At 42.3% G+C, this 13,231-nt stretch overlaps 1 protein-coding gene across 1 annotated transcript; it reads right to left on the bottom strand.

The window, feature by feature from the left end:
* Positions 1-10,409: 10,409 nt before the first annotated feature.
* On the bottom strand, positions 10,410-11,381 carry LOC115642768 (olfactory receptor 6F1-like). Its single transcript, XM_030546475.1, has one exon. It carries the CDS (start codon positions 11,379-11,381, stop codon positions 10,410-10,412), a length of 972 nt encoding a protein of 323 aa, XP_030402335.1.
* Between the last annotated feature and the right edge of the window lie 1,850 nt (positions 11,382-13,231).

The following is a 13,231-nucleotide window of genomic DNA, read 5'->3' as shown; positions in this document are numbered from 1 at the left end:
TTCCATTGGGTCCTGTGCCCAAAAGTAGCTCTGTCTCTTGGTTTTATCCGAAGGCTATCCTAACCCTTGCCTCTCTCGCTTTCTGCCTCTCACATGCATAGATACAAAACTATAATCAACCAGGCCTTTCTATTTAGACATAAAATAAGTTCTCCGCTCTGTCTGGAAATCAGGGCCCTTTAAGGTGTCTCAAATTGGGCACTCTAAAATCCTGGCAAATATTTATTTAACAGATAATAGTCCTGTAGGTTTTTTCCTATCACTGGCATCCATGCTTCTTTAAAGACTATCGACACGACCACACTACAATCCCTAGCCACACTGCTCCTTGAACGAGCCACACAGAGAAGAAAAATGGAAAAAGACCTCTCAACGAAGTACAACAAATGCAACGACCACAGTGTAATGGGGCGAAATTCAGCCCTGCGGCACCTCCTGCTGTTTTCCTGGGATTAGCTCTTTTTCCAGCTCTGGAGCGCCCTCTGCAGGCTGGTGTCCAACTTGCTGCTGGCCTGTGTGTCTCTCCCGGACCCTGGTGCCCTTTCCCCACGGGTTCTGCCCACTGCAACAATCCCCAATCTGGGTTTCCCCACTCAGGGGAACCCCCAACCCCTATCCACACTTTGCCTCAGTGACTATTGCCAGTCACTATCTAGCCCCTGTTCACTGGGGCAGACTGCAGTCTGTAAAGGCCACTCATCATTTGCAAGGGGGGTTTGGACCTGCTGCCTTGGCCTACCCTTAGACTACCCTCTGCAATACCAGTACCCTTCTGGGCCTTCAACAAGGCCTGCAGCCTGGTGGAGTCTCCAGGCCAGAGCTTGCCAGCTCCTCTGGCTTTCTCCTAGCCCTGCTCCACTCTAGGTATCCTGTGAGCTCCTAAGCACCAGGTCCTTCCCTCTCTACAGGCAGAAAGAGACTCTGTCAGCTCCTGGCTTCACTGGCTTTTATAGGGCCAGCTACAGGCTGAATGGAGCGTGGCTCTAGCCTTTACTATTTCCCCAATCAGTCGAGTCAAGCTGCTTTCCCCAGTAGCAGCCCTCCTGCAGCCTCAGCCTTCTCCCTGGGCTGAATTCCAGCCCTTCAGGGCAGGAGTGGATGACCACCTCACTACACACACAGTTACAAATAGAGCTGGTTGGATGCTTTTTGATCACAAAAATTCTTCAGCAAATGTTGCTGTTCTTCACTGAATAATTTACACCACATAGCAAGTGACTAGTGATTTTCAGAGGGTGGGCGCTCAGCACTTTCAAAGCAGTTTAAAATGTCTCCTGTTGGGCACTGAAAAAAGGAGGTTTACAAAATCATGAGTCAAGTTTGAAAATCTTGGCCTTATCCGATTTTATTTTTCTTTTTTGCATATACAGATAAGAACATAAGAACAGCCATACTGGATCAGACCAAAGGTCCATCTAGCCCAGTATCCTATCTGCTGACAGTGGCCAGTGCCAGGTGCTTCAGAGGGAATGAACAGAAAGGCAATCATCAAGTGATCCATTCCATCATCTATAGAATTTCTGGTTAACATGTTTTAAAACTCCTAAGTCCCATTTTCAGAAGCACCTTATTCACGTAGGAACCCCCTGATGAAGGGACTTAGGCACTTTTGAACATTTTGCCCTCTGTCTCACTATGCATTTACAGTGCACCATGGAAGCCTGAATGGCCAAGGAAATTATTGTAGTTTCATACACCATAAATATTACCTTTCTCCTGCACCAGAAATGTAAGAGTATCATCCTTATTTGGGTCATGAAGCAGATAGCAGCTGATGGGATCATGTCAATTCATCTCTCTCTTCAGTTTATCAAGTCTTTTTTCAAGTGGTCCAGAGTTTGGTTGGAAAGAGACCACCCCACTGGCCAGAACCTGTGTCATTCTGGAAAAGCAGCACTAGAAATGTTGTTACCCTTTTCCTACCCTCTTTATAAGAGACAGGAACCACCCCTGAGTGATCTTGTGAAAATCTCTTCTAAAGGGCCCACTGGCCACAGTTTGCTACGCCAGGCCAACGGGGGTGGCAGGAAGGATGACCAGCACATCCCTCGGCCTGCGCTGCTTCCTGCAGCCCCCATTGGCCTGAAGCGGCGAACCGCGGCCAGTGGGAGCTGCGATCAGCCGAACCTGCGGACACGGCAGGTAAACAAACTGGCCCAGCCTACCAGGGGCTTTCCCTGAACAAGCAGCGGACTGGCTTTGAGAACCAATGCTTCAGGGCCAAACCAAGGTAAGCAGCTTGGGGATCACTTGCTTATGTTTAGAAATATCGTCCTCTCCAAAAGCCATGCAACATTATGATCCAGTCCCTTCTGGTCAGGGATTTTTATTCCCTTACTCCAAAATTCAAATTGTGAGGGAATGAGGCTTTGTGCACGTCCCCTCTTCATGGTTGTGTAGAGAGCCATCAACAAAGTCTTTTCCCCACTGATGTTACACAATGGTTCATCTGGTGTCTACAGGCCTTCTTTTGTTGGGCAGGAAATGACACCTCTTGTAGTAAACTTGTAGTTCACACTTGGTAATGCTCCTCTCCTGACTGTGGGGTTTACAGATTAATTGCAAACACTTTCATAGTTGCAAAGCAAAGGCTTAAATCCTTATAAGATGGGATTCAGATATTATAGGTGAGATTGAAGCATGCAGCAACTCATCAGCATTTCATAAAATCCAAACACTAAATACATTCTTATAAACGTAACATCTATTTGAACAATGTTAACACCCAGGTGAGCAGACTGGTTTCCAGCTGTGCATTTGTCAGTGTTTAGTGAGGCCTAGGGGCCTAGGCAGAAGATAACATCTAGTCTGCCACTGACACAGTGGGGGACCAAGTTTGATTCTCATTTTTGTTATATATTGCAATGAAAATGAAGTGTGAAACTGTGCCATTTTTCAGAAAAGGGATTCTTGTTTTCTGGACAGCTTTGCTTAGTCCTTTCTGAGACTTTCACCCCAAATTCTCAGCAATAAGGAACAACATTAGAAACTATCAATTTTGTTTATTATCGATTATGTGTCTTCTGGTTGAATTTTATAATCCCACCTTCAGCTCTTAACCACGCTAGGTAGTATTTTCGAGGTCTGCTAAACCAGTTCTCTGTGCAGAGCTGGAACAGCATCCCGAAAGAACACACGCACACAAGCCAACTAACAACATCTATATTCTTCTCTATTTACCATAGCTAAATTATTGACCCAGTAAATTTCAAGAAGTTAATTCATTAGTGATCCTTGAAACATTTGCATATTCATTTCAATATTTTTGGATGGAAACTTTTCTTTTTGATGACATGGAGACTTCAGCAAAAAAAGTATTTCCATGAAGCAATTTTGGTTTTTTTTATAAACTGAAAAGTTTCATTTCTGGTAACTGAATCATAGAAATGTTGAGTGGGATGGGACCTCACAATGTTCAGCTGATACAGCCCCCTGCACTGTTGGATGGAGAAGTAAACCAGCCCTGACAGTTGTTTGTCCAACATGTTTTTAAAAACCTCCAATGAAGGGGATTCCATAATTGCCCTTGCAAGCCTATTCTAGAGCTAAATTCCCCTTAGTGTTAGAAAGTTTTTCCTAATACCTAAACTAAATCTTCCTTGCTGGCACTTTCAGTGGACATTCAGAAAATTGATCACCATCTTCTTTACAGAATCATAGAATCATAGAATATCAGGGTTGGAAGGGACCTCAGGAGGTCATCTAGTCCAACCCCCTGCTCTCGCAGACCAATTCCCAACTAAATCATCCCAGCCAAGGTTTTGTCAAGCCTGACCTTAAAAACCTCTAAGGAAGGAGATTCCACCACTTACCTAGTTAACCCATTCCACTGCTTCACCACTCTCTGAGTAAAAAAGTTTTTCCTAATATCCAACCTAAACCTCCCCCACTGCAACTTGAGACCATTAGTTCTTGTTCTGTCATCAGGTACCACTGAGAACAGTCTAGATCCATCCTCTTTGGAATCCCCATTTAGGTAGTTGAAAGCAGCTATCAAATCCCCTCTCATTCTTCTCTTCTGCAGACTCAGCAATTCCAGTTCCCTCAGCCTCTCCTCATAAGTCATGTGCTCCAGCTCCCTAAACATTTTGGTTGCCCTCCGCTGGAATCTTTCCAATTTTTCCACATTCTTCTTGTAGTGTGGGGCCCACAACTGGACACACTACTCCAGATGAGGCCTCACCAATGTCGAATAGAGGGGAATGATCACATTCCTCAATCTGCTAGCAATGCCTCTACTTATACAGCCCAAAATGCTGTTAGCCTTCTTGGCAACAAGGGCACACTATTGACTCTATCCAGCTTCTCATCCTCTGTGACCCCTAGGACTCCTTTTCTGCAGAACTGCTTCCTAGCCATTCGGTCCCTAGTCTAAAACAGTGAATGGGATTCTTCCGTCCTAAGTGCAAGACTCTGCACTTGTCCTTGTTGAACCTCATCAGGTTTCTTTTGGAACCAGTCCTCTAATTTGTCTAGGTCCCTCTGTATCCTGTCTCTATCCTCCAGCTTATCTACCACTCCTCCAAGTTTAGTATCATCTGCAAACTTGCTGAGAGTGCAGTCCACGCCATCCTCCAGATCATTAATGAAGATATTGGACAAAACCAGCTCCAGGATCAACCCTTGGTGCACTTCACTTGATACCGGCTGCCAACTAGACATGGAGCCGTTGATCACTACCCGTTGAGCCCAACGATATAGCCAGCGCTCTATCCACGTTATAGTCCAATCATCCAGCCCATATTTCTTTAACTTGCTGGCAAGAATACTGTGGGAGACCGTATCAAAAGCTTTGCTAAACTCAAGGAATAACACATCTACTTCTTTCCCCTCATCCACAAACCCAGTTATCTCCTCATAGAAGGCAGTTAGGTTAGTCAGGCATGACTTTCCCTTGGTGAATCCATGCTGACTGTTCCTGATCACTTTCCTCTCCTCCAAGTGCTTCAGAATTGATTCCTTGAGGACCTGCTCCATGATTTTTCCAGGTACTGTGATGAGGCCCACTGGCCTGTTGTTCCCCGGATCCTCTTCCTTCCCTTTTTAAAGATGGGCACTACATTAGCCTTTTTCCAGTGATCCAGGACCTCCCCAATCCCAATCCAATAGCACCTGATTTCACCTGATAGTCACCATTTAAAGATATACAGCTACAGAGCACTCCTGAAACAGGGAAAAGCACCACTTCATAAATCCATAGATTTCAAAGCCAGAAGGGGTCATTGTGATCATCTAATTTGACATCCTGCATAACACGGGCCATACAATGTTCCCAAAATAATTCCTACTGCAAATCTTTTATTAAAAAATAATCCAATCTTCTTTTTTAAATAGATTGATAGAAAACTGATGCCCTTAGTGAATTATTTTAATAATTAATTGAACTCACTGCAAAAATTAACACCTTATGTCCAGTCTGAATTTGTCTAAGCTTCAACCTCCAGCCACTGGATCATGTTAGAACTATCTCTACCAAATTGAGGAGTCCATTATAAATATTTGTACCCTGTCTGGGAACTTAAAGACTTTGATCAAGTTACCCCTTAATCTTCTCTTTGTTAAATAACTACAGTGAGCATTTTGAGTCTATCACAATAAGGCAGGTTTTCTAATCCTTTCATTTTTCTTGTGACTCTTCTCTGAACCATTTCCAGTTTATCAATTTCCTTCTAAAGTTGCAAACACCAGAACTGGACACAGTATCACAGCAGTGGTTGCACCCATGCCAAATACAGAGAAAAAATAATCTCTCCACTCCTTCTTGAGATTCCCCTGTTTATGTATCCAAGTATTGTTAGACCTTTACACCACAGCATCTCACTGGGAGCTTGTGTTCTGCTGGTTATCCATTATGCCCTGCAAAACTTTTTCTAAGTCATAGTTTTTCAGGATAGAGACCCTATCCTGTAAGTATAGCCTGTTTTCTTTGTTCTGGTAGGTAGACATTTAAATTTAACCACATTAAAACACATATCATTATTTGCTTACATCCAGTTTACCACACATCCATATATCCCTGTATCAGGGACCTCGCCTCTTCATTATTTACCATTCCCCCAATTTTTGCATAATCTGCAACTGTGTGATTATTTTATGCTTTAATCTAAATTGTTTATAAAAATGTTAAAAACACAGTGTCAAGAACCAATGCCAGCATGACCACTGTAAGCTGTTAATCTTAATAGTTTAATAGTAAGCTATTGAAAGCTTAAACTTTTATGTATGCAGTACTGTTGTAGCTGTTTCAGTCCCAGGATAATAGAGGGACAAGGTTACTGAGGTAACATCTTTTGTTGGACCAATTTTTGTTGGTGGGAGAGGCAAGATTTTGAGCTTACACATGTCAATTTTCTAAAATTCTGAACTTCTCATAATCAGAGTATGCCCAGTGTGCCCAGCCAGGTGAAGAGCCAGTAAACCACCATTGAAATCAGTCAATGGTCACCCGTCAAGGATATGCAACTTAGTTTGAAGTTGACTGCCTCTACAGTGCAGGTCATTACAGAAACTGGATATGAAGAGCTTGGCCACACAATTGCCCTGTCATATTCAAAACCAGTTCAGGGAAGACCACACGTGCCTTGACTGGTCAAAACCCAAAGAGCAGATTGTTGGGGTCAGTGACTAGAGCGTGATTTATGACTATCTTCACTGACCACTTGTTACACTAAGCAGATTCTGTCATCATGTCCTGTGGTTGCATAAGTGACCAGAAAGGGCATCTAAAAGCATATGAACTGGTTGAAGAGATCTGAGTACAGAAGCAAGTCGATGTTCTCATGGATCTTAGCCAGGAGCTTTTTGGAGGACTCCTCATGAACAATATGGGGGCAGTTCTGTGTTACTAAGTATTGGCAATTAATTCCCACAGGCTCATTTGAAAATGTCACCATGAAACTGGATCTGACATCTGTTGTGAATGCTGTTGTGTGTATTTGCTTTTCTCCTTTGCTATGCCAGGAGCTCTGGTGTTGGCTGCACCAGTGTAGCTTGCAGCTTTTTCACTCAGCAGACCTCGATGTTAATGATTAAAAAAAAGACCAACACTCAGTTTGGTGGCAAAGGCTCAGCTAGGTTTATTGTCAACAACAAATGGTACCACACACTAAGCTACAGTTTTACTAACACGTGTGATGAGATATTTACTCAGTCAACATAATGTTGTCCCCTGCGCAAATTCTATTATCCCTCCTTACACTCTTCCTTTCGTACATTGACACAACCAAGTTACTTATTACAGTAGGTTGTTACCAGCCTTGTACCTGGCAGTTCAAACAAAATATTCTCATCCTATCCTTCTCTTTACAAGGGGTCTGTGTGTTCCTCTACCACCTTGTTAGCAATGCATTTATGTAGTTACTCAAGAGCTCTGTGTGTTCCTGCAACATGTTCTCTATTCAGGAATGTGTTTATTTGGTTGACTGATATTCAGACAAGGTCTACTCTGCTTAAGAGCACAAGAACATTAGAACGGTCATACTGGGTGAGAGCAATGGCCCATTTAGTCCAGTATCCTATCTTCTGACAGTGGCTGATGCCAGGTGCTTTAGTGGTAATGTACAGAACAGGCAACTGAGTGATCCATCCTCCGTCATTCACTCCCAGTTTCTCCAGGGGTGGGGCAACGAGGAGGGATAGCTCAGTGGTTTGAACAGAGGCCTGCTAAACCCACAGCTGTAAGCTCAATCCTCAAGGGGGACATTTACAGATCTGGGGCAAAAAAGTAATTGGTGAGTGGTTCTGCTTTAAGCAAGGGGTTGGACTGGATGGCCTCCTGAGGTCCCTTCCAACCCTGATGTTCTATGATTCTGGCAGACAGGGACAATCAGAACATTGTGTTGCATCCCTGCTCATCCTGGCTAATAGCTATTGATGGACCTATCCTCCATGAACATATCTATTTTTTTAACCCAGTTATATTTTTGGACTTTACAACATCCCCAGGCAAGGAGTTCCACAGGTTGACTGTAGATTGTATGAAGAAGTACTTCCTTTTGTTTGTTTTAAACCTGCTGCTTATTAATTTCATTGGGTAATCCCTAGTTCTTGTGTTATATGCAGGAGTACATAATATTTTCTTATTCACTTTCTCCACAACAGTCAAGATTTTATAGACCAGTAACCCACCATTGAAATCAATCAGTGGGCACTCCCTTTAGTTTTTCTCTTCAAAGTTGAAAAGTTCTGGTCTTTTAAACCTTTTCTCATATAGAAGCTGTTCCATAGCCTTAATAATTTTTGTTGCCTTTTTCTCTACCATTTCCAATTCTAATATATCTTTTTTGAGATAGGGCAATTGAAACTGCATACAGTATTCAATGTGTCGCAGCACCACGGATTCAGATAGTGGCATTATGACATTTTCTGTCTTATTATCTGTCCCTTTCCTAATGATTCTTAACATTCTTTTTTGACAGCCTCTGCACATTGAGTGGATGTTTTCAGAGAACTATCCACAATCATTCCAAGATCTCTTTCTTGAGTGGAAGCAGCTAATTTAGATCTAACCAGTTTGTGTGTATAGTTGGGATTATGTTTTCCAATGTGCATTACTTTGCATTTTTCTACATTGAATTTCATCTGCCATTTTGTTGCCCAGTCCCCCTGTTTTGCGAGATTCCTTTGTAACTCTTTGCAGTCAGCTTTGGATTTAACTATCTTGAGAAACTTTGTATCATCTGCAAATTTTTCTACATCTCCTTTTATGCCATTTTCCAGTTTATTTATGAATATGTTGAATGGCACATGTCCCAATACAGATCCACGGCTGACCCTGCTATTAACATCCCTCCATTCTGAAAAATGACCATTTATTCCTACTCTTCGTTTCCTGTCTTTTAACCAGTTACTGATCCATAAGAGAACCTCCCCTCTTATTCCATGACCATTTAGTTTGCTTAAGAAATTTTGTGAAGGACCTTTTCAAAAGCTTTCTGAAAGTCCAAGTACACTGTGTCCACTAGATCACCCTTATGCACACGTTCATTAACTCCCTCAAGCAGATCTAATAGATTGGTGAGGCATGAGCTGCGTTGGCTCTTCCCAAACAAATCCTGTTCATCCACCTGTCTGATAATTCTATTCTTTACTACAGATTCAACCAAATTGCCTGGTACTGAAATTAGGCTTACCACCCTGTAATTGCCAGAATTGTCTCTGCATCCTTAAAAATTGGTGTCACATTAGCTATGTTCCAGTTATATGGTGCAGAACCTTATTAAATGACAGGTTACATACCACATTTAGTAGTTGGGCAATGTTCTATTTGGGATCCTTCAGAACTCTAGGTTGAATCCCATCTGATCCTGGAAACTTATGACTGCTCAATTTAGCAATGTGTTCAATGTCTGTATTGACACCATAATCAGGGAAAGTTGCTCAGATTTATCACCTAAAAGGAATGGCTCAGGTGTGGAAATCTCCCTCACATCCTCTGCAGTGAAGATTGATGCAAAAAATTCATTTAGCTTCTCTGCAATAGCCTGACATTACTTGAGTGCTCCTTTAGCATCTCAGTTGTGCAATGACCCCACCAATTATTTGACAGGATTCTTGTCTGATGTACTTAAAAAACATTTGGTGTTAGTCTTTGAGACTTTAGCTAGATGCTCTTCAAATTCTTTTTTGGCCTCCCAAATTATACTTTTACAAATGATTTGCCAGAGTTGATTCTCTTTTTTTTTTCCTCAGTAGGATTTAATTTCCTATTTTCCTATTTCTTTTTGCCTCTAGCCACTTCTTTGACTTTGTTGTTTGGCCATGGTTGCACTTTTGTGGTCCTCTTACTTTGCTTTTTTCAATTTGGTTTACACATTTAATTTGATCCTTTATTAGGGTGTTTTTAAAAAGTTTCCATAGAGCTTGTTGGTCTTTCACTTTTGTGACTGTGCTTTTCAATTTCTGTTTAATTAACTTCCTCATTTTTGTGTAGTTTCCCTTTCTGAAATTAAATGCTGCTGTGGTAGGTTGCTCTAGTGTCCCTCCCTCCCCCACCTCCCCACCACACACACATACAAATGTTAGCCTGCCTAGGGCCGCAGTAAGGCTTACATCATCCAATGGAAGTTGGAAACCTCCCTCCCTTGGCCCTCATATAATTAACAATGGATCCATCCATACAGATCCTGCTGAGTGACAGTCAAATCTAACATCTTGGAATCTTCAACACAAAAAAGTTTCCTCCATCCACTGGATCTCATCTGTCAAGGTTGTTATAGTAAATGAGGAAAGCTGTAAAACAAAGACACAACAACATGCACTAAGGAAATGTTACATCACGGTTTGGGGTAGGCTGCCGGTCTGACTGCAATTGCAAAAGAAAAGGAGTTGGCCATCCTTTGAAAAATCCAGGACTTAATCATTTTGCTTCCTATATCAATTACCTTCAGACATTATAATTAAAGTTTTTGTCATTTTGATGAAATTTCTTTTTTTCTAAAACCACTTAATATTCCAGTGACTGTCTTTCCCAAGGCTTCCTTCACCTCCTTGTTTCTCAGAGTGTAAATGAAAGGGTTTAATAGTGGAGTTACGATAGTGTTAAAGATGTTGACAATTTTGTTCAAATCCAGTGAGTTCTGTGCAGACGGAATGAGAAAAAGAAAAATGGCATAGCCGTACCAGATAGTCACGACGGTGAGATGGGATGAGCATGTGGAAAAGGCCTTTTGCCAGACTTGGGCTGCAGGGATTCTCAAGATGGTGGAGATAATGAAAATGTAGGAGACCACAGTTATTGCACATGAGACCATGACAATAATGAATGAGTCGATGAATGTTGCCAGCTCAACAAGGCGCATATCAGCACAGGAAAGTGCTATCCAGGAATCTATGTCACAAATAAAATGATTGATGACATTTGGGCCACAGAAAGGCAACCTGGATATTAGAGACATGAGCACAGAGATAGCCAGGAACCCACACAGCCAACAGGCAAGAGCCAGCTGAGCAGAGAAAGTTCTGTTCATGAGGGAGTTGTAGCGCAATGGGTGGCATATGGCCAGATAGCGGTCATAGGCCATGATGGCCAGGAGGAAACATTCTGTGGAGCCCATGGAGAGGAGAAAATACAATTGCAGGAGGCAGACAGTGAAAGAGATGATTTGGCTTGTGCCCAGCATGACGCCAATGGCCTTGGGGACACATGCTGTGGTGTACCAGATCTCTAGGAAAGAGAGATTGCAGAGAAACAAGTACATGGGGGTGTGGAGCCGTGGGTGGGTCCTCACTAGGGCTATGATGGACACATTCCCTAGGATCGTTAGGACGTACATCGCAGAAAACAGCACAGCAAGGGCCATCCGGAAATACCAAGTGCCTGGAAAGCCCAGTAAGATAAACTCCTGCACACTGGTTTGATTTCTTATTTCTGTACCAGTCATGATGTCCATCTGTCAAGACATGAGAGATCATAAGGCATTTAAACACACTGAACACACATTTGGATGCGCAGTAGTGCAGGCCCCACAATCTGTTAATACAGCTAAGATAAAAGAAGGGAAAGGGGTGCTACTCAACACCGTCCTGCCTTGTGCAACTTTCCACAATGAAGATGAGATCTCAGTTCATCATTCTTATAAGGCCCATGAGGATCCATGTTCATCACATGGTATCTTTCATGTCTTAATGGTCTTGCGCATCAACTCCATTCAACTCACCCCTGAGAAAGTTTCAGGATTTGGCCCATTCTTTTCATCACTAACCTTGGAAGGCAACTTTGCTCTGTACTCAGGACAGAATTGGAGTTTTTGCACAAGTCGCATTGAAAGTTGACAGGATTTCTACTCCTAAATTCTTTACACTCTTCTGACCTTCAACCAGGCTTGCGTTACTTGTGCCTAGATTGGTTAAAAAAAAATCTAGAAAACTGTATCCTTTTTGAAAAATGCCATTTTGTTGAAACTGGAATAGTTCATGAAAACACACTAAGTTTGGCTGAAAATCTCATCAGAGTAGTGTCTCAGGTACAGAGTGAAATTTCTAAATTAAAAAAAAAAACCTGGAAAAAATTAGCTTTCTATCCCATTATTTAGGGCACTTGTTTGGAATGCAGGGGACCCAATCTGAGTCTCATTTTTGTTTCATATTGGAATGAAAACAAAGTGCAAAACTGTGCCATTTTTCACAAAATGGAATTCTTGTTTCCATTTTTCTTAATGTCTTTTGAAAATTCCAAATCAAATGCTCATTAACAGGGAAAAAGAAGAAAATGGCAGTTATGTTTATTATTTATTGTTGTCTTCTGGTAGAATCTTAAGGCCCCACCTGTGGTTGGAGGCCCATTGTGCTAGGCACTGCATAAACATAGCACAGAAGCCACCCCTACTCCAAGAAGCTTGCAATCTAAAAGACAAGACACACAAACCAGTAGAAACCAACACCAAAGATGCATCTTCCAAGATTTACAGTCCAATAGCTTCCCCATTTCTCTTTCACATAACAACCCTCGTCTTCTACTCAATGCCTCTGAAAATCATCTCCATTCAAACCTTACGGTCTGGAATAGACCAGAACAATAGTTAGGAATAATGTTCCAAATACCTTCCAAGGCCAAATGCTTAAGACATCTATAATTCACCCCACTGTTGCATGTATATTTGCCACATTTTACAATGGCGATTGCTCCCGGAGCTGAGAGAGATGTCAGTTTATGGCATGAAGAATAAATGGTCGGTCATCGTTGCACCCTGGTATTTTCAGAGGGATCTAGGGGAGTCAGGTACCCAGTTCTCCATAACATTCAGTGGAAACTGCACCAGAAACTCCCTTAGGCTCTTTGAACACCCCAGCTGCAATGTCCATCCTCTGTCTGTAGTGTTGTTTGAAATCTTCAGACAGATAATGATCCTTAGCACTTGTGTAGCTCTTTATAGCTGCATTGTGCAGAGAATGACTATTCATCCACACAACACACGGGCATGCTAGAGGCCTGATTGAAGGCACCGTGGAGTGAATAGTTGACTAGCCAAGTGTAATTGTTCCCATTGTAGAGCAGGGGCACCTAAGTCTCAAGTCTCTTAGATGTTAAGGTCAGAATGGACCATCATGACCATCTAGGCGGACCTCCTGCACATCACAGAGGATAGAACCTCCCCCATCCACTCCTGTAATAAACCCCTAACCTCTGGCTGAGTATTTCCAAATTCCTCAAATCATGGTTTAAACACTTCAAGTTAAAAAAGAATCCACCATTTACACTAGTTTAAACCTGCAAGTGACCCATGCCCCAAGC

The sequence above is a fragment of the Gopherus evgoodei genome, unplaced genomic scaffold (genome assembly GCF_007399415.2).
Source record: "Gopherus evgoodei ecotype Sinaloan lineage unplaced genomic scaffold, rGopEvg1_v1.p scaffold_45_arrow_ctg1, whole genome shotgun sequence".
Taxonomy (NCBI): Eukaryota; Metazoa; Chordata; order Testudines; family Testudinidae; genus Gopherus; species Gopherus evgoodei.
Note: the sequence above shows the minus strand (reverse complement) of the source record. Positions and strands in the feature narration are given on the sequence as shown.